Source organism: Manis javanica, chromosome 11, assembly GCF_040802235.1.
Source record: "Manis javanica isolate MJ-LG chromosome 11, MJ_LKY, whole genome shotgun sequence".
Taxonomy (NCBI): Eukaryota; Metazoa; Chordata; class Mammalia; order Pholidota; family Manidae; genus Manis; species Manis javanica.
Window position 1 is genome coordinate 20,267,508 of NC_133166.1, and position 23,985 is coordinate 20,291,492.

At 46.5% G+C, this 23,985-nt stretch overlaps 2 protein-coding genes across 3 annotated transcripts in view; one reads left to right on the forward strand and one right to left on the reverse strand.

Annotated features, from left to right (window-relative positions):
* XRRA1 (X-ray radiation resistance associated 1) overlaps positions 1–16,737 on the forward strand; it is a 64,816-nt gene extending 48,079 nt beyond the window's left edge. Inside the window, exons 14-20 of one of the 2 annotated variants that reach the window (XM_073216012.1) lie at positions 4,059–4,152; positions 4,918–5,033; positions 7,707–8,054; positions 10,547–10,742; positions 11,492–11,607; positions 11,806–11,911; positions 12,303–16,737. In XM_073216012.1, the coding sequence (XP_073072113.1) occupies positions 4,059–4,152; positions 4,918–5,033; positions 7,707–8,054; positions 10,547–10,742; positions 11,492–11,607; positions 11,806–11,911; positions 12,303–12,556 (1,230 nt within the window). In that variant the 3' untranslated portion in view covers positions 12,557–16,737. The remainder of the gene's footprint in view (positions 1–4,058; positions 4,153–4,917; positions 5,034–7,706; positions 8,055–10,546; positions 10,743–11,491; positions 11,608–11,805; positions 11,912–12,302) is intronic. The other variant, XM_037026180.2, reaches the window with a different exon arrangement.
* A 134-nt stretch (positions 16,738–16,871) lies between these two features.
* The window catches only part of RNF169 (ring finger protein 169), a 95,591-nt gene continuing 88,477 nt past the window's right edge, over positions 16,872–23,985 (reverse strand). The window contains exon 6 of the mRNA XM_037026247.2: positions 16,872–23,715. Within this exon, the coding sequence (XP_036882142.2) occupies positions 22,531–23,715 (1,185 nt within the window). The 3' untranslated portion in view covers positions 16,872–22,530. The remainder of the gene's footprint in view (positions 23,716–23,985) is intronic.

The following is a 23,985-nucleotide window of genomic DNA, read 5'->3' on the forward strand; positions in this document are numbered from 1 at the left end:
TTAAGTTAAGGTGGTTGATAGAGCCACTCAGGTCTTTTCTGTACTATTGTTTTGTCTACTTGTTGCATCAGTTACTGAGTTAAAATCTCTAGGCATGATTATGGATTGGTTTATTTCTTCCTTTAGTTCTGTCAGTTTTTGCTGCATGTATTTTGAAGCTGTACTACATATACATTTAGAATTTTTATATCTACCTAACATGTTGATCTTTTATTATTATGACTTGTATCCCTTTGCCTCTAGTGATTCTCCTTGTTGATGTCTATTTTGTCTTTTGATACAGACACTGCTTTCTTATGCTTATTATTTGCATGATTTATCTCTTTCCAGGAATCTTTTTACTGCCAACCTATTTACAGCTTTGTATTTCAAGTGCATCTCTTTGAAACAGCATACGGTTGGTTCTTGCTGGGATGCAAAGAGCATTTTTCTCAGTGTTCCTGCTCTGTTCTCAGCTTCAGCCTCCCCTGTGTTCCTACACCTTAGAGGGGTTTATCTCCACACTCTTGTTCCTCCCCCAGCAGCAGACTGCTTCTGCTTGTTACTAAGTGCTTGTTTGTCTGGTGGTAGGGGGCCAAAGGGAGGGTCCAGCTCCAATCTTAGGTAGGCCCTGGGTTCCTAGGTCTCAAGGACGAGCCTTTCTCAGTGGTCCTCCCCTTTCCCAGCAGTAGGAGACCTCTAATGTAGTGGGCCCCAGTTGGTTTCCTGCCCCTACCCCAGGAGTAGCAGGTTTTAATCTTTTTGCTCCCCCAGATGCAGGGATCTGGGCCACACAGTTTGCTGACCTTCCTCAAAAACATAAGGCTTTTGCAAGGGAGAAGGGCTGACAAGCCTTCCTGTCTTCCCTACAGTGGCCGTGCGCTCCTCCAGGCCTGGGCCCCAAGGAGGCTTTCTCCAAGCTCCCTCCCTTCATCCAGTCTCTTGCACGTATGTGGGTATGAATTCCCCTATGTCTGCAGCTCTCACAAGTTCTCTTCTCTTACTGTAGCCCACACTTGGCTGTTAGCAATTTATTAAAAATTTTAACTGCCCTCATCTTAAATGTTTGTATAGCCCTCACCATCTCTTCCTCCCGCGTCTGCTTCAGGGGAGCCAGTGTCTGAGTCCCAGCTCTCCGTGGAGGTGCCTCTCTTTCCTCAGATTTCAGCCCACTTGATTGCCCTGAGACCTTAGCTCTCTGTTGGACTCAAGAAAACTTATGATGTTGTAGGTTATTCAATTTTTTTCTTGTTGTTAGGAGGGAGCAACACTCTTTCCATTTTTCTACATTCTCACTTGAGTTTTCAAATGATATTTCCTTCATGCCATGTCTGTCTCTTATCAGTTGCCTATTGCCGCAACATACGGTTTTGGTTTTTTTTGAGGGCCAGGGCTTTATTTTGCTTACAACTCTTTCCTCGTGATCATTTTGTTCATGTCAATACTCACACTCCTGTATTGAAATTAATATTCAGTTCATTAAAGTTAAGATTCAAAACCAATTCTGCCTTCAAACAGAACTTGTACATCTAGAATATTCATTCAGAAATCTAGTAATTTTCATGTCAAAAATAAAATAATTACTTTCACTAAGCCTTTAACTCATAATTTACTTAGTTCATAAATTTGACAGATTAAGTTATATTTGCCTTAATCCAGTGAAAATGAGCAGAAGTTTCAATTTCATTGGAACCTGAATTTATTTCAAGGGGGCTTTAGCTCACCTTATAGGTAACAGGCTAGCCTGCTGGCCAACTGTTGTTTACAAAATCGCATCAGCCAGAATCCTAAGACCGTATCTCTCAGCTGGGACTTAATTTCACCAAAAATTTGACACACATGTGCTGGGTATCTTTCAACTTTCTACCAGTTTCAATTGTAACTTTCTTCAACTTTTTAGCCACCTGATTTGGGTAGATGGAATTGCATCCTGATAAAATTAAATTAAATTCTTCATCTGCATTCTGTCATGATTGGTGCTTGACCACCTGATTTGCATACAAGAGACCCAGCACCCTCTTTAACCACCATTGTAGTTACTTATTGACACATTAGGTTTCTATGTAGGTTCATCCTCCCCTCCTCTAGAGTCCAGATAAGAAGTCAACAAACATTTTCTGTAAGGGGCCAGATAGTAAATATATTACTCTGTTGTAATTACCCAGCTCTGCCCTTGCAGCACAAAAGGTACTATGTAAATGACTAAGCATGGCAGTGTTCCAGTGAAACTTTATTGAATATATAAGAGGCCTAGATTTGACCCACTGCTCTATCTGTAGCTGCTGCCTTGGTTTTTGTACAGCCTTCAAGCTAAGAGTGATTCTTACATGTTTAAATGGTTGAAAAAAATAAAAAGAAGGATAATATCTCATGACCCATTAAAAGTATATGAAATCCAAATTTCAGAGTCCATAAAGAAAGTCTTTTTGGAAAAGAGCCACCACACTTACTTGTTCATGAATTGTCTATGGCTGCTTTTGTACAGTAACAAAGTTGAGTAGCTGTGAGAGAGACTGTGTGGCCTGCAAAACCTAAAATATTTACTATCTGGACCTTGACAGAAAAGATGAGTCAACCCCTGGTCGAGGTGATCAAATGGTAGAGTCCCTCAAAGCCTACTCCCAGTCCCTTTTTTCTGTCACTCTCTACTCTCTCTGCAGGGATGGCTTCCCATACTAATTGGCCCGTGAACAGTGGCATACAAAGCTCTAACTCTAATTCAGACCTCTCTGTCCTCCAGACCAGTATACCCACTGCCTACTTGAATCTCTACTCAGTGGTCCCAAAGGTACCTCCAGAGTACACATATCCCAAGTGAATTCATGATGTTTCCCTTCAAATTTGGTGTTCTTGCATTGTTCCACATCTTAATGAATACCTCTATCATCCAACCTGTTACTCAAGCCAAAGCCTGGTTGTTGTCCTTGATATTTCTCTTTTACATCCCTCCTCTCCCCTGTATCTAATCCATTACCATTACCAAGTCTTGTCAGATTTAGGTCCTCATGTTTCTAAAAATCCATCTAATAGGCTCCCCAAGGACGAGGCCATGCTACTTGAGGACAGGAGTTCTGTTTTGCTTGTTCCCAACCCAGTGCTTGGCACATGTAGGCATTCAGGAACTATTTGTTGATTGAATGAACAAAAATGAAAGAGAATAAATAAGTTAATTGCCCAGTGGCATCTAGTACTACTCAGTGAGGCTCCAGAGAAGCCAAACTGAAGTGCTGGCTCTGCCCCAGCCCTCAGACCTCAGTGCATTCTGTGAGTCCCGAGTCTCACTCGGCACCTTCCCATGTGTCCAGGCAGCTGAAAGGCCACAGCCTCACTCCTGGCCGCTCTGACACTGGCGGCTCTGATACTCTTCCCAGTGCTAATAGACACTCTCCCAAGGTAGTCCCCAGGTTTTCTAGCCACTTTGCTTAACAACGATTGTGTATTTTTTGTCCTTTAGAGGCTGACATCACAGGATGGAGCAGCCTGTGGGCCCCAGAAAGCCAGGAGGTCTGCCTTACCATTGGCTCTGCCTGTCCCTTAGATGAGTGTGTTCCCCCTGACCTCCTGTCCCCTATCCCTCCCCAGATCAGTGCCCAGGGCAGGCTCAGTGAGAAACCATCAGGAGTGCTGTTGACAGACTGAGGAGTGTGTGGAGGGTGCATTGAGGAAGGTGAGGTGTCAAACAGGTGTGTCCTGAAGTCCAAGTGAATGTCCTGCCACACCTCTAGACTCCTTATGAGACGCGTGCTGTATGTGTTGGTTTCTATTTTGTCACCAACATCCTCAGTATTTGGTATAGGCTACATATCCAATGTGGGGAAGAGACAAAAATTCTTAACTTTCAAATGTAGAACAGAGATGGTGGAATTGGGCAGGAGGGGCAAGGTATTCTGGGTGTGAGCAAGGGGAACTGCAGGGATGACATGCTGCCCAGCAGTGAGTCCCATCACAGCAGATCACTTCCCTGGCCACACCTCAGTCCTTGCAAGTACGTAGCCCTACAGTGTGGAGGCTGAAAGCACTTGGGCAGAGACAAGGGGCAGAGTCGACACGATGCTTGCTCTCTCCTGCATTCCTTACAGATCTCAAAGGAAGAGTCCATCCTGCCAGCAGCTCTCTTCCCATCTCTCTGCGAGCTCATCTTTCATAACAACCCTCTGGTGGCCCACACACGAGGTACGGGGTCCACATACCTGCCCCCTAACCCAGTGAGTGCCCAGAAAGAGATGTGGGCACCCTCATCCCCACCTCATCGATGCCAAGCCCTGGGTTCTGCTGTGTTATGGGAGGAGAAGGTTCATGGTGCATTGGGGAAGGGAGAAAACAGCAGACACTGCTGGGCACTTGCTCTGCACCAGCTCATCCTGATGGCAAGCTGTGAGGCAGGCATTATTGTCCCCATGCACAGTGAAGGAAACAGGATCAGGGAGGTTCATCATATACCCAAGGTCACACAGCAAGGAAGAGGCACTGCTGGAAATGGAGTACAAAATGATCTAGATCCACGTGAGCCATTTAACGGACACCCTGCTCTGTGGAGCAGGTCTGTTGTGGCCTTATTTCGCACTTCCCAGCTGGGCGGAGTGCGGGGCCCTCCCTCCCAGAGCACATGGAATGCAGTGGGCATTGTGGCCCTGGTGGAGCTCACTGTTCAAGATGCAGCCACTGGAGACATTTTAGAACCCTAGCCCTGGGGTGCCGTCAGCAGAGTTCTAACCCTTGCTGCACACCGTCTTTGTTGCCTTGGGCAAATTTCTTAACTCTCTGTGCCTCAGTTTTCTCACCTACTGAATGGGAATAATATAGGTACCTACCTCCTAGAGTTGGTGTGAGAATTAAGTAAATTAACACATGTACAGCAATTTGAACAGTTCCTGGCATATAGTAAGTCCTCAGTAAATGTTAGCTAATGGTAATCTTATTCTCCCATCATGGCTCCAGGGGTCCTTCCACTACTGAAAAGCTTCCTCCAGGAGCGACTGGGGATCCACTTAATACGAAGGAAGATAGTAAAGGCTAAGCATCATATTTTGATGCCTCAGAAGGACTCGTGGAAGGTAAGGCTTCCAAGGCAGGACCCCCAGCCCCAGAAGGAGTGGAGTTGCTGCGTGCAGACTTACGTGGCTGTAGAGCCGCTCGTCCCCACAATGCCTGGAACCCCTCCGAGGGTCTGTGGCAGCAGTGCTGTTTTCTTCCCTTGCTCTTTCACATATGCATAGAGCCGGGACAGCCAGTCAGAGACCCAAAAGTCAGATTGGAAAGAAGCCTTGGAGGTTATTTATGTGACCTGATTTTATAGAGAAACTGAGGCCTAGAGAAGGATCTGTGGAAAAGTGGGGAGAAATCAGTCAAAAGCCAGGTATGAATGTGGTTCCATCACTTTCAAAGTGGGCAAGAGTTTCACTCTCTGAGCTTCAGCTTCTCGGCTCCAAATCTCTCACACAGGCCATAGTCACCTGTGGTGACTGTGGAGGCTACTCCAGGCTTAGAATACTATCTTCTGCCTGAATCTTAGGAAGCATTTCCTCGTGCTGAGAGCAGTCTGCTCCTCTGCGTCTCCCCCAGCCAGTGCTCTTGGACTTACCTTCTGGGATGCTGTACAGTAAGTCCAGTCCTTCTTTTATCCAAAGGACTTCAGAAATTTCTGTGAATTGCTCCTCACTCCTGAGCTTAAGTCTTCCTATAGTCAAATCCTGGGCTGAGCATTGCTGATCCCAACAGTTAAATGCAGTTAATCCTGTATACCCCTCTACAGCCTGCCTCTGACCAGCCAAGCTCTTTTCTGCAGCCCACAGAGGAACAAAGCAATATCCTAGCCAGAAATAGACGGAAACCCAAAGGTTTCCATCATCTTCCCTGTGACTGTTTCCTCCTCTCAGGACCTTATTACCCCCCTTCCCATCAGGCAGCTGGAGAGGGGCAGGTCACAGTGAGCCAGATGCTAAGTACCTAGCCTCTCTCAGGGCACAGAGCACCCCATACCTAGTACTCGGAGCACTTGTTCACATGGTCCCGTAATCTCTTGACAGGCAAGGAAACAGGCTCAGAGAGGTGAGATAACTTATTAAATGTTAGTGTTTGGGCCCAGGCGAACCTCTAAGGTTCCGACAAATAGAGGATAAACGCAAACACCAGTGGCCAAATGAGAGCAACTCTGTGCTTTGTTAATCTAGGCAGAGTCTGTCTAACCTTCAGTGCAGGACAGACTACAGAATGAAGCACAGGCCTTTAGCTAGGTTGGAGACGGCCTGTATCTCCCCAGTGTGCCCACAGAGATGGGCTAGATATACAAAGCAGACACCTGGGCCTCTTACCATCAGTTGCATGGACAAAGGCTGCTCGCCCTCCCTCATACTAGGCACGGACAGGACACAGTGAGTGGAGAACCTGCCAGAGCAGGCCCAGACCCACGCAATGCGTAACCAAGGAGCCGTGTGAACCCTTGATATATGAGAGCTCAAGTGGAAGATAAACCAGTTTGCCGTTGCTGCTCAGCCATTCAGCTTACCAGGGACAAGGTCCAGTGGCTGTCAGCCTCTAATCAATGATAGATCATCCAGGCTTTCCTTGGAAATGGGCTGGGAAAGTGGTCATGGGAGAAAGAGCGTTGCCCTCAGCGCCCTAGCACAGACCTGTGAGAGGAGGAACAAATGTTGCCTTTTCCCCAGCAGCCAGCAAATGATGGCACTTGGGTGTTCTTGATGCTGATGCATGGGCTCTGAAAACAGACTTTGTGTCCCTCTGCTCGAGCCAACATGTTTTCAAAAAAGAATGTTTTCTTTAACACAAAACCTCATTTTATAAAACAGTCATCCTTCTCACTCCTTAGTCTGTTTGGGTGCATTTGTACACATCTCACTTGGGAGAACTCTACAATATAGGCAGGGCTGGGCCTATTCTCTCATTTCCCAGAAATGGAAGCACAAAGGATAGAACTTTATTCCAGAATTTGGGATCTTTCCACTATACTATGTGGTCTGTCAAAGTGGAGACATAAGTGGACCACATACCTTTCACAATAAATAAAGCAATCCCTCATGGAACTCGGGAGGAGAGGAAAAATAGCTCAGCGGAGGGAAACTGTGTGCATGGTTCCCTCCTGGCAGCTGAGGCAAAAGAAGATGGAGGGATAATGGTACCCTTTTGCTAGTTAAGGGAGCCGAGCATTTCAACCCGAAAACAGTTATGTCCTTGGTCCTGAACCCTGAGAGATATTTGCCTCATGAAGCTTTATTTAAGCTGCAGGGACCAGCATCCAGAGATGGGCGGGGTGTGGATGCCTTCCAGAAAATGCAGGACCATCTCCCCCAGGCCCTCCAAGGAGGAAAGTCAGGGGCACTGTGTTAGCAGAAGAACAAGGCTACGGGGAGCCGGAGTGATATGATGATCAGGGATGAGAACGAAGCCTGGAATGGCAGGAATTAGATGGACCGGGCTTTGCCACTGAATAACTCTGGGCCTTGGACAAGTCATTTTACCCTTCTGAGCCCCAATTTCCTCTTGCATGAAATAAGGATAATTTGTCACTGGGTAGTTTGAGGTATAAATAAAATAACCTATGTATGGGGTACATTCTAGAGGCCTAATTAAGTGGATTTTGCTCCCTCCCTCCCCTTGAGAGCCCTCACCTACTGCTCTGACTGCTCTACAGAGTGACCTTAGGCTGGTGAGGTCCAGGAGGAGAAACTCTGATCAGGCAGCAAACTGACCTGGCCCTTCTCCCATGACAGGTGAAAACCCAAGTCCCAAAGGTGCCAAAGCAGCCACTGAGGCTCTGTCACCCACCTGTGACCACAATCAAGTCTCCCTCAAAGAAGATGTTACAGTCAGAGGCAGACACAATTAAAGAGCTGTCCACTGTCCAAAACGCCTCTCTGGAGCTGGAGATGCCTGCTGAGGGCATATGGGGCCTTTCTCTGTCCCACCAGACATCTGTGCCACTGCCTCCCATCTGCTCTGACTCCACTGTGCATAGTGAAGAGATCACACCCTGCCGGAGCGACACAGAAGGCCACCTCAGCCCAGAGCACCAGTCAGAGGAGGATACCAAGAGCACAGACTGTATATTCCTGACCCAGGTGCTGGATCCAGACCCTCCCACCCCTGCCCCATTCCTAGCCCCAGAGGCTCCTGCACAGCCCTTAGGTGGCTGGACGGCTGTAGGCAGCTGGAAGTAAGCACACAGCAGGTCTGGAAACCAGAAGGCAGCCCTTCTGACAGGAACTGCAAGCCCCTTCTGAGAGAGCCACTGACCACAGCTGCTGGCAGAGACATCCCGAGGAAAGTCCTGGTCCTGAGGGTCCAGCTGGGGCCTGTGGTTCTGACCAGTTTTCCAGAAGGGTTTGTACTGCCTCTGCCTGTCTGCTCAAGGCCATCCCACTGCTGATGTGTCCTGGCAGCTGAAAGGCTGCCTGAATCCTGGGGACACAGATGGATAAAACATGGGTCCTGCTCTGAACATGTCCTCAGTCTCATGGGGCAATGGACAGGAGCAGTGCACTCAGTCATTGTGGAGTCTGAGGCGGCCCCAGGGGCTGGGAGGTCAGAGGAGGGAGGAAAGCTTCTGCCCCAGACAGGAGGGCATCCTGGAAGAGGTTCAAATAAGCTGAGCTTGCAGGTGAGTAGGTGTTAACAAGGTGACAACGTGGGCAGCCATGGCATTCTGGGCAGATGTAAGCAGCGTGAAGCAGGGTACAGAGGAAGGAAATTAGAACGGCACAGGCCCGAGCCACAAATGGCTGGCTCAGTGTCAGTGCAGCAGAAGGGTGACATGGAGGAAAAGGAAAACATAGGCTGGAGCGTGTGCAGGGACCCCCAAACTTTGTTATTGTGCCATCCTTGCCTTCTCTGATCTCCCCATGTCATCTTGCCCCTCCAATCTGCAGATCTCTTCAAGATTTATGTCTCTCTCTATCCATCTATCTCTTTCTTATTCCACAGATGACTTCTAGTGACATAGGCATTCACACAGCATAAAAGTATCTTTATGAACTACATCAGGACCTTTTTGAAACACAGCAGAACATAAACAAGTATTTAAAATAATCAAGAAAATTGGATGAAAGGAAAATATGAACAGGAAAGGAAGTAATAAGTCTAAGGGTAATTCTGTCACTCAAACATGCACATCGTGCACTGCTGCTCTCAGTGGTGGTGTATTGCCAAATTGCATTTCTGAGCTTCCTAGCAGCCAAAGCAATACAATCAGTTATGAGTCACCATTATTGCGGGGGTGGGTGGGATTATTTGCCATTGCCTGATTACTCAGGCTATAATCTCTAATACAATGTTGAATAAAAATGGCAAGAGCAGACATCCTTATTTCTGATCTTAGGGGGAAAACTTACAGTCTTCCACATCAATTATGATGTTAGCTATGGGTTTTCCATAAGTATCCTTTATCAGACTGAGGAAATTTCTTTCTATTCCTAGTTTATTGAGTTTTTTTTATCATGAAGGGGTGTTAGATTTTGTCAAATGCTTCTTCTGTGTCTGTTGAGATGATCACATGGTATTTGTCTTTTATCTATTGATATGGTTTATTAATTGATTTCCACATCAAAGCAACTTTGCATACAGGGATAAATCCCACTTGGTCATGGTATGTAATCCTTTATTATCTGTTGCTGATTCAGTTTGTTAGTTTTTGAAGATATCTGTGTTACATTCTTAGGGATATTGTGGTCTATAGTTTCCTTTCTTGTGATGTCTCTCTAGTTTTGGGTTCAGGGTAACTAATATCTCAGAGTTATAAGCAGGGAGCATTCCCTCTTTTCTAATTTTTCAGAAAGTTTGTGAAGGACTGGTGTAAATTCTTTAAATGTTTGGCAGAATGGTCTAGCGAAGCCTGGTCCTTGGCTTTGTTTTGTGGGAAGTTTTAAAATTATATTTCAATCTCTTTACTTGTTATCTATCTGTTCATATTTCCTTTCTTCTTTGGTCAACCGTAAATTTTAATAAAGGGTGTAACTACATCCCTATGTGAAATACAGGGGGGGCTAAAATGTGAATTCAGACAATGTTCACTCATCCCCTTAAAACTCCTCCCACAGCTTGCCACCATGGTGAGAATAAAGAAAATACAAGCAGAAAACAAACACCCTTAGCTTGGCATGTAAAGGTCCTTTCTGATCTGGGCCCTGCTTACTGCTCCAGATGCCTATTGCCTTCCAACCAATTTTTAGTTCTCCCAAATGCACTTGCTGTGTCTTATCTGTGCATGCTCTTCCCTGCCTGCAAGAGTCCTCCTTCCTCATCACTTGCAGCCCATTCCTCTCCCTACCCTGCGTGCAGATGGCTCTCCTAGTTCTTTAAGACTCAGCTCAGGTTAAGGCAGCACTTTCTCCAGGAAGCTTCCTGGCCCCCCAGGCTAGGTTAGGGCTTCCTGTGGGCTCACCCAGAAGCCCTGTGCTCTCTGTTACAGCACTTACCAAGGTATATATGGCTATTGTCTATTTTCACATCTGTTTCCTCTCACCCCAGCTTTGGTTCTTGCCTTTAGCATTAGCACAGAGTTGATGCTGAGAAATGTTAACAGAATGAATGAATGTGTTTTTCTTCATGGGCATAGGTGACTGGGCTGCCTCCATCCATCCTGCAGGATGATTCAGAGATGAAGGAGAAAGACCAAAGATCACCACGCACAGCTCCCAAAAAGGTGAAGAGGCCTCGGAGGAAGCTCCCACCAGCCTCCCTCCCCAGCAAGTACCATGGCTATGAGGAGCTACTCACAGCCAAGCCTGATCCAGCCTTCACTGAGCCAAAGGGTATGTGAGGAGAATGGCTTCCAGCCAAGGGGCCTTCTTCACAGCCCAGAGCACATCAGGGCAAAGCCGCAGCTGGGTCACCAAACCTCTTTTCCAGGCCAGGGAGCTGCCTCCTGTCCAAGGGCCCCTGAAGGTGTCCTGGTTTGGAGCCCTACATGCTAGGACACCAGGTCTGGTCCATCATTCATTTTTGCAGAGCCACAGCTGTTTAGAGATTCCAGCCAGCCTGGTTGAAAAAATCTCTTTAGGAAGGGTTTGATGAACAAACACCAGACTGGTCAGATTCCTGAGCTCCTCCCCAGTCTAGTTAGGCCCCAAAGTGAACATCCAAAATCCTATTTGGTTTGAGGCAAGAGAGGCAGCACTCTCTCTGTGCCCCTTGTTCCAGAATGTGTTGACAGTACTTGGAGTTTCAGAGAACTGGAGCTCAGCTCTGCTTTCTTGGGTGGCAGCCCCTGCGGTGTGAGCCCTGGCAGGTTAATGGGCTTACATTGGGACCCCCTTTCCCTGCTCCACTGCTGTTTTTCCATTTGGATCTGTGCTCACAGGGGACCAGTATTCACTGAATGAACGTGGAAGCTCAGGCACTGCAATGGATAAGGGAGAGATGTGGGAGCCGTGTTTTCTTGGGGCCTCCCAAAGTCTTTTACCCAGGGCTGCTATGAGACTGGGAATGAGAAGTCAGGGACGCAGAAGCCCTGCAGGAGGAGGGGGCAGGGCCTGGCCTCAACCTTGCCTTTTTGTTCTAGGAATTCAGAAGAATGCTCAGGCCCTGCAGCACATGCTGAAGCATCCGCTGCCGAGCCACTCTCCCAAGCCCAAGCTTAACACTCCTTGGAAACCCTTTCTTCCTAAGGAAAAACGGGTAAGCCTCTACCTCCCAGAGTGTGAATATTCCCTCAGGAACCCCACAGGTACAGGGTGACTGTCACCTTAGGACCTTCTAAGGCCCAGACCTTCCCAGTGCCCCCACGTGCTCCCTTGCCTGCTGTGGAAATCTTCTGAAGTGAGGCCAGGACGCCTGAGTGGGAGATCCGGCTAACTACCCTCTTGCCTGTGTCAGGCCCAGAGGATCCCTATTCCGCCCCCACGGAAGACTCGAGCCCAGCTGCTGGATGACATCCTCATTCGCATGCGGGACACCAGGAACATTACAGAGGCTCCGCTAGGTGCGGCTCTGCCCCCAGTCCTCAGCTGCCAGGACCTGCCCTCTGGAAGTTTACTTATCTGCCGGGATAAGGCAGAGCTCTTGTGTGGAGCGGGAAGGGCCCTCAGCATCTGCCACAGGTCTTCCTGTGTGCAGATGGAAACCAGGCCTGGGGTGTGGCAGGGAGGGGCCTCAAGTCACATAGCATCTTACTGACCAGAAGTATGGCTTGCAAAAGAATCAGAAGAGGACACTGCTGGCTTCCTAACGCCCCACACTGAGGAAGCCATTTTCAGTCCCTTTCACATCCTCCTCCTACCCCATCCCATTCTGGGGGGACCCCATGCCCTGACGCTTTGGGCTGGGTGGACCCAGGGTGAGCCCTATGCCCCTCCTGGCTCCTCTCCCTGCAGGAGCTGTCCTGCGCGGGCGGACGGAGCAGCGGCTGGTGAAGCAGCAGCAGTACCTGGAGGCCAAGCGGCTGTTGAAGGAGTTTCAGGCGCGCTACCAGCAGCAGGTGCACTGCTCACTGCAGACGGTGTTTGGGGCCACAGCACCGCCCCCAGCACGCCCTGCACTGAGCAAGGGCCAGTCTAAGTTAGGCCGCTTCCTTGAGTTCATGGATGAGCTCTGCCAGGAGCCCACAGCCAGTGACCCGAAAGGCTAGCACCGCACACAGCGCCATACGCTCCCCCAGGGCTCTGTGCCCTCACCTGGGCCTCAGGCCGGCTGCACCTGGCTCAGGCCTTGAAGCACCACTCAGCCTTGCTCGCTGGCTCCTGGAACATGGGGAGCTCATCAGGCCCTCCCCTCCCCAGCCGGGGCAGGACCCAGCAACAATAAAGAGTGGGTGCATAGACCAAAGTAGCCTGTATTCTTTCTTGGAGACTGGGCTTGGCTGTCAGGCTGGAGAAAGATCCCCTGCTGATGTTCATCCCTTGAGTCTTGTGGGAAACCTGCCTGAGTCACAGGTGTCCAACAGAGCTGATACGCGCTGGGATGGAAAACAGCAGATTGATGGAACAGAGAAGTTAACTGACTCATGGGCTGGCCAATAAAGTGTGTGTTTGGGGTGGGGCTGGGGCAGGAACTAAAGCCTCCAGGCCCCAAAAAGGTGCTTTTTCTGTTGGGTAGTTTTTTCCATTGTGAAGGCAAATGTGAGAGGGAATGGGATTGGGACCTCCCTTATCAGGCCATGGCCTCAAAGTTGGGACAAACTGGGTAGAGGGCTTACTTGGAGTTTCCCAAAGTCCTCTATTCCAGGACATAAGCTGAAGTTCCATATGCAAAGACAGTGGGCTGTGGCTCTCAGACCCCAGGGCTGTGCAAGGTCAACCTGGGCTCACAGTCAGGAAATTGGTTCTGGCCAAGGCAGCCTGTGGCATTGCCTCACTCTAGTGAGTGCCCAGCAGTCAGCAGCAGCTACAGAGGGTCTAGGGAAGGCCACTGGGGCTGAATTCCAGAGATGTGCACTTGGGGACATGGATGCTGGGTCTGTTAGTCACCTAGGCAACCCTTGCTCCTAAAGCTGCTCTCCTGGAGGTGCCTACAGTTCAGAACTGGGGAGCAGAGCTGCAGTTCCCAGGGCCCAGGGGTCCATGGCACAAGGATTAAAGATCCTCAGCAAGGTACAAACTCATAAAGCCTAAGTTGCTATTAAGGTGATTATAGAAATAGTGTTGTAGCCACAGGTCTGACAGAAGCATGGTGGAGTGTTAGCTATATTGCAAGTGTGAGACTCTACTAGGACATAGAAATATTTGCATACTATCATACTCGACCACACAGTCTCACATGTGTGGCCAGTTATTATTTATACCTAGTTGCAGCCATACCAGACACACACATTCACATCTGTACTGTCACATGCAGTCACATACACATACCAAGTTGCAAAGTCAGTTAGTTACACCTCCCCATCACACAGGCACTCGGACAGACCCAGGTAATAAAGAGTTACCCACAGTGGCACCCGTGCACAGGTATGGTGCTACTCGCCACCTCACATCTCCCAGGGCCCAAAACCTCCGTTCTGTGAGGAGGGGAGACCCACTCCAACAGTCACATGAACCTCACTAGGTCCCACTTGCGGGGAACTGGAGTGCTCCTTTCAGCCAGAAACACATTGAACTGAAGGCTCAGGCTTGAAAAGTTCCTGGGAACAGCCTCTCAACGGCGAAGCAGGAAGCCTCTTGCAATCTCCCCAACAAGCCACTCAGCTCCTGCTTGCTTATCCAGTGACAGGGAGCTCATTCCTTCCTGTGCTGGGGAAGCTATTGGGCTAAGCTATCACCAGAGTCCCTCAGTAGTACCTGCTCTGCCTTTAGGCCAAGAGTGTTTTTGCTTTCTCTGCCCAGCTAGGTGAACCTTCACAGACATGAGAACATCCTGAAGAGACTACACTTATCCAGGCCAAACACTCCTTAACCTTGTTATTCCACACAGGAGACCAGCTAAATAAACTGGTTGCCTCTTCTGGACTTGCTAAGTTTTGGGCTTTTCCCTCTACTCATGAGTCAGTAGTCCAGCAGTGTCCAATGCAGCACACAGCAGCATGCCCACTCCCTTTTCTTGTTAGGACATTCTTTTATAAGCCTACCATTTTATCTGCCTTTGGCTTATTCCTAAGACCAATGGCATTACACCTTCGGCTTTACTGAGATCTTATCAGCAGACTACAACCTCAGAACTACTTTCCCTGTTATTACTGAAACTCACCTGTGGTGTCCAGTGCAGGACTTCTACTTCATCATCTTAGTCTCAGCCCAGAGCTCCAAGCTGCCAGAATCATTCTGCTTTCCTGATTGTCATGAAAAGCTTTCCCATCTTAGAGTCTGTTTACAATGAGCATAACAGGTGTTGGCCCCCTGTCCCTCATCTATAATCAAATTATATCAATGTAGAACTCCCTGGAAGGAAGCCACTACCCAGTGACTGCTGCTCGTCTAGGAAGACCTGGGTAAGCAGACCACATGGGAGCTGATGCTTCTTACTCACTCATCCTTTCAGCCTCTGCCCAGGTATGTCCTTGAACTTTCCTCCCAAACTGATGGGCTTTCCTTCTTTGTGACCCAGTATGACCTCAATGGGCATCACATTACACTGTTATACCAAGAATTGATTATACCTCTGGTGCTCAGCCCAGGGCCTGGGGCCAGGAGGCACTAAGAATTTCAAATTGAATGAATGTGCTAGGAGGAATGGGAAGTGGCTCATGCTGGCTGTCCCAACAGGATTATGCACATTGTACACAGCTATGGTTAAGGTGACTAGAAGCCAGTGCTGGGCATTCCCTTAAAACCACCATGTTCCTATCAAGAAAAAAAACTATACTCCAACATGCCTAGTGATACAAGTATGCTAGGCAGGATATTAGACCACTCACTTACCCTTTCAAGCAGGTGAACTGCATTGCTGGAAGCCATAAAATCATTTACAATCAGTTGTCTCCATTCTTTTCTACCTCAGAACTATTCCAAACTTAGTCACATCACTACGGTTCAATTTTTAACCCTCTCTTATTTGTAGTATGATACAGGGCAGGTCATTTAACCTTACCCATAGCATCAATGGGGTTTTCAATCTCTATGGGTCCTTCAGGTGTTAAAAACACACTGTGAGGGTTCTAGAGTGCAAATTTCACATTCTTGGTTTCCCAAGCTTTGTGCTTTTGAAGAGACACGACCTATTTCTTGTCTCAGTGACTAAAGCCTCAGACTAGATTTGCCAAATGAATGGGGATTCACAACCAAGCCGCCTAATCAAGGTGGCTTTTGGGTGGCAGCCACCCTCCCTATTACCAGCATATTCTCCCCAGCACATCTACCACTAGACGCTTCAGCCCCCTGGGCTGGCTCTTACCCAAAGTTCCCTTCCTTCTCCATAAGCAGATGGGAAGCTGGCTGCCACTCTTCTGAGCCTTCTCCAACCTTCTAACAAGAACAAACCAGAAGAAATCATTTCTCCCACCACCAAAATTAAGCAGGACCCTCCCATTTTCCTAGTCATTTATCCAAAATGCCAGTGAGTGCCTGGGGAGAGCTGGGGTGGCTAGAGGGGAGAGAACTGATTTAGATGCTGATTGTGCCTTACAATCCTTGCTACCCAGGTTACCTCCCATCCCTACAGTGGCTGCAGAGGACAGGCTCTGATCTCTAGTCCTGTCAGGCCCACAAAGCAACTGGAACCATACTGTTAGCCAAGGCAAGTGGAGGAGGATGGCACGGCCCTGAGGTTGATCTGGGCCAAGGCAACATGAAAAGCAATCAGTGGCTTTGGAGTCAGAGGACTCAGCTTCCAGGCTGTGTCAGGAACACTTTCCATCTGTAAACTCTCTAATGTAATGCACCAGGCTAATAATGAGTGTGGTATGTAGACTATTTTCTTTTACTTCAGGGCCATGAGACAAGTTTTTACATCTCCAACTAGCTGCCCTGTTTCTTGCTTATCATTCTAACAACTCTCCTTTGGAAGAGCTTGGGCCAGATTTCAAAGATCCCTCAAATTCTGGTTTACCATGTATGGCATGAGCTCTTAGATCAGTCCTTTAAATTGACTTTATAAGTTTAGATGGGAAAGGAAGACATTTGTTCTCTGTTGAATGAGAACCTGACACCAAGAGAACTTTCATGCATTTCTGAGCAATGGTTTCCAAAAGAGGGAATTTTAAAATATCAGATGTTCTAAGTACACTCCTAATATGCAAGGACAAGGTCCTCCTATACATTTGTTCTCTATTCAAACTCTTTCTGGTGCCTTCATGTTGAAAATGAGAATGAGAGCTGTAAATTGGAAATAACTTAGAACTTCAAAGATGTAATTGTACACCATGGAAACCCCATCCCACCTTCTCCTATCATTCTGAATGCCAAAGCAAGATATTCCAATGTGGGGCATCTCCTTGAGCAAAGATGGCATCAGAAATAGCTGAGCCTAGATTTGCCCAAGATTGCTCTCCAAAGACTTAGACTAGAAACAGAATGTTCACTTTCATGAGTTTGCTTTACTGAATTCTCAACACGGGCCCCTCCTCAAACAGGCAAACACATAATGAAAAACGTACTTTGGTACTATTTAAACATCATGCCATTTGATCCTGTGCCATCTCTCTGCTGGCAGCAGCATTCCTGACAGGGCACACCCTGCTCTGAGTACTCTTTTGTCAAAATGCTCACTATGTGTTGGAGAAGAAGCAGCTAGCAGTGGCAGTGCACAAGGACCCAGGGCCCTTCTCCAATTCTAATGCAGACAGCAGGTTGAATAAAACCAATATACAACCATTTTCTATTTCTGGGGGAAAGGGAAAAGGCCCTTAAGACAGCTGTTTGTACAAAGAATTGAGAGTAAACAGTTGATTAGGTGCAAAAAAAAAAAGAGGTTGGCATTTAATAATCATTCTTTCCTTGCACAGTTATCCATTCTCTTATTAGGACTTTTTAAAGTGTTCTGCTAGAGGCCAAGGGTTGAACCCACTGAGAGCCCCTGCTCACATTGGTAGCACAGCTTGGAGGATGGGCAGGGCCACCAAGGGAGAATCTGACTGTTGCATTCAGGGCCAGGGCCCAAAAGCTACTCTTGAGATCTAATGGCTTGAACTTTGAGGAGTGCACTGCCTGTTTTTACCCCTTTTAAACAAAAAGAAGATGAACAAGCCTGCCCTTGTCTTGGCTTTGTCCAACTAGTTCTTGATGTAAGACACCAGAAAAGGCAGAGCCTGTTCCAAGTTTGAGGCTGCCTCCCACACTGAAAAGATATTAAGGAAGCATTTACTCACAAAGCAAAAAGTGTAAATATTCTTCTTAGGAAGAAAAAAAATACTGATAATACATGGAACAATGTGCACATTCAGTCTTGGCACTTTTCCTTCATCCAATTTAACTAATATCTAAACTGGTAATCTGTGCTTATCTCTTTTCTGTAGAATAATTTTCAGAAAGCTACAGTGAATAACAATCATGTGTAAAGATATATTTCTGGATCATCTTTAGAGGAAATTCTCCTTAGCAGCTTCTTTCCCCAGAATCTGTGCCATCCCCAACAAAGCACAGTTTTCTCACTGAGTCACAAGACTTTTTACAGCACCTATATATGCTCACTTCTGAAAACCAGATCAAAAGACTACTCTATGGTTTGATGAGGAAAAGGCTGGCTGAGAAGGATTTAAGTTCCTAAGGAGTTCTGGTTTTCAAAGAAGAATGAAGAGCTGGCTGGGTTTCAACTCTTGGTGGTGACTATTCCAATCAAAATATATCACTTCCTAAGATTCCATATTCATCTCACTCACTCTATGGGGCTTTTCCCAACCAGGGTTATATTCAGGAGCTATAGGTATATTTTAATTCTAACTGAAAAAAAATCAAGGAAAAGCTGTTAAAGAGCCTCCTAAATAATTTTGGTGTCCCCTCATTAGCAAATTGTGTGTGTATACATAACTTAATGGACTATTTATTCAGATCCTAGGAAGCTACAGTATGAAATAGGGCACAGGGCACTGGACCTCAAGAACCTCATTTCTTAAAAAAGAAAAGAGGGGTGGTAGGGATTGAATTTAACTTAGATGACTTCCATGTCTGTTCCACCTATAGCATTTTGATTGTGATCCAGCCTTCAGTGTTTCTTTCCTTCCTCCCCTGATGACCTTCCAGCTTGGTGCAGAGCCAGGCAGGACAAAGGGAAAGGAACCCCAAGCTGCTGCCAGCTCTGGTGAGCAGTCTGGCTGGGGAAGAGGTTAAAAGGTTTCCAAGTTGACATGTAAGCCCTGACCATGTCAGTGATCAATCACAACCTGACTTATTTCTGGAGACTTATGCTAAAAGCAGCTCTTGAAGATGTTACCATCCTGGAATTACTGGAGGAGAGCATCCATTGTCCTCTGGTAGAACACTTAGGAAATGGAAAGCAGTGTTACAGTAAAATTCACAAATACTGATGGGGGCATCTGAAATGTTCAAGGCAGTCTGCTGGGTGCTGGACAGTACCTTGAATGGACCATCCAAGATCACTATGAAAGAAGTGGCCTTTCAAAAGACCATTAACAAACTCTCAGCCATACATACATTCAAATACATTCCATTACACACTGAGCTCCTCAAGATCAGAGACTGTCTTTTCCATTTGTGTGTGTCTCCACGACCCAGCACGGGGCTGGCACAAGTTCAGGGCTCAGGAAGCATCTGTCGAATGTAACAGAAGGATGAACGGCACAGCCTTCAGTCACCAGCTTCGCCAGGCACGCACAGTGGCAGCTTCCCATTTCAGTTGGTTTCTCAGTTTGTAATCATATAGCAATTAATTAAGCAGCTTTACTCTGTTAAGGGCATTTTTTTTGGAAAATGATCAACAACAACAACAAAAAGAAGATTCATCACCAGTTTGTCCTCCAGGCAAGAATTTCAAAAATTAAACAAAAATGAATGAAGCCACTTTCAAAAGGTTTTCCTGGGAAGCCTAAGCCAAGAAGAATTAACCTTTTAAAAAGAGGCAATTATAGGAAAGGAGCCGGGGCTGGAGGTATAATTCCGATCTGACACCAACCTAACAGGCCCAGGTAACTTCGTCTGACAGACACAGTCAACTGTCTCTCCCTGTCTGGGCCAGGGCTGAGCACCCCTTCTCAGGGCACCACATTATTTGGTTTCCCATCAAAATGACCTCCATTCTCCAACCTCCTCCAACTTCTCCTTTAATAAAAAACACAGAATACATATACACAAGGAACAGAGTTAGCAGGACATGGGAAATTTGTATGGTGAATTAGATTCCAGTGATCTGTGAGAAATATGTTTGCTTTGTAAAATACTGTATCTTGTTCTATCTCACAAACCCTCCCCTCATCCCTCTATTTACCTTGTCTTTCATTTCTCCAAAGAAGTCATATCAATAACTCCATTTGTGACCAACTCCACAATCAAAAAACAGGAGAAGGAAATTTTTCAAAAGAAAAAATATTCAGGTTTTAGTTATTAAGTATGGAACAAAACTTAAAATATAGAAAATACCTTAGTGGTTTTTTTCTTCCTCCCAAGCTGAGAATTTTAATGATGGAGCCAAGTCCCCTCTTTAACCTAAACTGCTTTACCTGTATTTGAAGGACTACTGCTCAGCTGGAAGTTTGGGAAAGAACAACATTTACCATTCTAGGCACCAGAGTAGGTGCAAGCAGGAAAGTCAGTAAGCTGGATCCAGCATTTAACAAGTGGCTGTTCACTCTGCACCTGAAGCTAAAATCTGTTACTACTGCTGGGCAATTGCTTAAAATGAAAGCATTACTTTGGGGAAATATTTAAAATATATGTCTTTTTCTATTAAAAATATTTATCTTTTTTCCAAAACCAAAAATCTGTTCCAACTGAAAAGTGCCTTTCAAATTATTGGAGATATAGAAAAAGGTGGCAGGTGGAAAAATAAGTGTCTTTGCTTCTGCCAATGAGACTAGACTCCCAGTAATACTAAGATCAAAAAGGAACTACATGAAATGTCAGTAATGGATGTTTTCTCAAAGGGCACTTAGTAAGTCACCCTTCCTGTCCTCTGCAGACTAGTGCCAGCTCTTCCATCTTGGGTACCAACCCTTCAGCAGTCTTTGGAGGGCTTATGTTGCTGGTGGGACCTAGAAGTGAAGTGGTGTGAATATAAAGTAATGAGACTGATGTATGTTTTTTGAAACATACTTCTGCATGTGGGCACGCAAAGACGCACAGAATACATACACATTCAGGTGAGGGCACTGAAGTAGTCACTGAAGAGGTTCCACATATCTCAATGATGACCAAAATGCTTAAGACATCTCTGGAACTTCTCTTTGGGAATTGTAAATAAGCTACACAAGAAAATGGCTCTGATTGCTTTACAGCTGCATTATATTTACTACTTCAAACCCTCTTGATAACCTACCTTCTCTTCTAGAGTCTTCAAATAGCTTCTAATTTCAAACTTAAAATCTTCTTTCCTATAACCTTGAAAGATTAAAGATGTTTGCTCAGAGAAGAAGGGCAGAAATCTCCTGAGAAGAATCAAAAGGCGATATAGTAAATCCCTAGTGACCTACATCAGTGAGTCAGTGTTCGGGATGTTATCTTCCACATTACTAAGAGGAAGAGTTTGAAGAGGTGACCATTAAGGTCCCTTCTTGTATTAACATTTTAGAAATCTATGTTTCTAAAAGTTTCTACACTTTGAGGATAGTTCCAGAAATGTTTTTGCCAATGGCAACATCATTGGAAAACCTATGCAGTATCCTGTTAGGACCACACAAGGGGGCCAACATACATAGCGATATATAAGCTCTGAAAAGTTTGTTAAAATGCCACTCATATGACTTTATAGTAACAGCTCATACATGCACAGGGAATGCCAGCCCATCATCTGAGATTCCCTAAAGTCATACCTTAATCCCTATTCTCAAAGAGCCCAGATGGGCAGAAGCACCAAGCACCACCAGGGATGCAAAAGACACACGGTGTCGGCTGCTAAGGAAAATAAACCCCAAAGGTCCATGGGACTGAATTTACCAGCTGTATCCAGCTAGATACCTTGTTTCCATAGCATGGAGTTTCAGCATTGTTCTTGCCTGACTTCTGGCAAATTTTTTGGATTTTAGATCAACACTGCAGATAATCCTCGGCTATGTGGATAGTAATAATGGAATCCAATTGTCATTTATCTCACAGGGTAGAGGCCCTCCAACCCCCACCCCCAGGAATAAAGAAGGCAGTAAACCATTGGGGTGGGGATATGGGCACAGTATATATTGATACTTCCAGTCAATCTCAATTATCTGCATGTGGGTTTTGCATGATGGGTATTCTTTGCCCAGCCAGCTTTCCCTAGGCTCCCCTGGCATGCCCTTGAGTTGCTGTTCATAACAGCAGCCTGTTAGCATGGAAAATCCATGGGATTTGTTGTCAAGAGATCCAGCAGTCAGTCTAGGCTCTGCCTCTTAGTTCAGAGATCCTGAACATCTGCACTGCAGTTTTATCATCTAAAAATGGAGCTAATATCACTTCTGTGTTAAGTTTCTTGGGAAGACCAAATTAAACAATGACTGTGAATGTGGTTGGTCAACTATATAGCATTAATCAAATGTCATTTTTTAAGCAGGGAATGTAAATTAACTTTTGTAGAAGTATAAACTCAACTGATTTCATTGGGTATATTTACTTGTGGCAAGAGTAAGGAGAAGGGGGAACATAATCTCTTTGGATCTGCCAAAGGATGACACTGTTCCACTTTTTGGGAAAAGATGGAACTAATTTTTATCTGCAAGGCTGGTTTAAAACAACACCCTGGTGAAAGAAGTCAGGAGGTCTATCAGTTTGAGAAGGTATCTCCTCTTTCCTGTACCATTTCTAATTCTGTCCACTGTGCTCCTGAGTCTCATTCCAAATTGGGTGTTGCCAGATTTGGCCCAGAAGCCCTGAGTGACGGGTCACTTAAGGGTGGGGAGTGCTTCTGGCCTGGGTCACAGGGAGGCAAAGATGCAATTCCCTTGGATACAGACTACAAAGGCCCTGGGACCTCTCCAAATCATATCAGACAGTGTTTTGCCATTAAAAGACACCCAAAGTGAGAACACTCAGCTCTTCAGGATAAATGATCAAGCCCAAAGACCTCTTAAAAATAGGTAACACTGTTCATTAGGTGCTACTTGGCCCCGGCCACATTGCTGGACCGTAAGAGATACTGATCCATGCTTCCTTTTCGTCGACTCACAGTGCGCCTCTCATTGTCAAACATGCGCTGCAACTGCAGAGCCAGCTGGCGGTCCTCTTCCTCTTGCTGCAGTTTCTGCTCCCTCTCTCGCAGTACTGGGTCTGTTAGGGCCACTCCCACCTCGCCACTGCTTTGTCGCAGCTTCTTAAGGGAGCCATTTTGTTCCAAGTGCTTGGTCTTACAGTGCCTTTTTCGGCCCCGACGCAAGGAAGGAAGTGGTTCCTCACCTAGGCTGTCTGTCAGAATACCATTAGGCAGATCAAAACGACTCACTGACTTCAGCTGTTTCTTTGTTTTGAGGACCCCACCCAAAACACTGTTTTGGGGTAGCACTGAATTAACTGCCGAGATTTTCAGGGTTGTGCTTATACAGGTTTTGTCTAACTTGGCGTCTAGGGTTGACCCTGATCCTTCAAACTGCTCTCTCTCCAAAGAAGTTGCACTGGCTCCCACTCTGAATTCTGAAGAACAGCACGTTTCCAATGGGGTCTCAGGGCTCCTTCTACTATCACTGTCCCGTTCCGCTTTTGTCTGGCTAACAGAGGGGAAATAATCAGGGTCAGTGGGGGTGGGTCCAGTATACTCAGAGAGTACTTGACCAGTGGATAGTCTTGTATTTAAAGTCAGAGGTGGCTTCTCCTTGCTAGAATGAGTAACTTCAGAGACAACTAAATCTTCCCCTGTTTCTGGAGCCAGGGAGGTGAGGGTGGCTTTCGAAAGGGTCTTTTTGATCTGCCGCTCCTGAAATATCTGTTCCCACTTTTTGAGAATCCGTGGACTGGCTTCATAAGAAGTCTGCTTCTGCAGGCTTCTGTTTAGGTTGCGGGGTGTTGATTTGATGATGAGGGGACTTAGCACACGGCCATCAGGGAGTCTCTTGGGAGGAGTACATGGGGAGCAGACAATGGGCTTGAAATGGTTTAACTCTTCAGAGATGCTGTCATTGCTCTCAGGGCTGATGGAGCGCTCTGGCTTATGCAGCGAAGCCAAGGATGAGAGGGAGCTGAAGGGCAGACGCTTTTCAACGGTTAAGTCAGGGGCGGAGAGGCAGCGGTTGTTTCGAGTGGACAAGAGGACCCCAATGATGGGGTTAGATGCCGGGGTCAGAGCTGCGACCTGAAAGAGATGAAAAAGATTATTTATACGTACATATTTTTTCTTCATAATTTCTTCATGATGGTTGAGGCATAGGGAGGAGGAGGAGGGTAAGGAAAGGGATTAAGGATGATGTGAGCCTTGGGGAAATCCTTGGGGCAAAGAGAAAGAGTTCTCCACAGAGGACATTTAGTTCAAGCCTTTGTTTCCAAACTAGACCCTGCTTAAATGACACAAGATTAGTGGCCATTTTGCTCATGCCTGAGAGATGCAGAGATATTTCACCTTCCT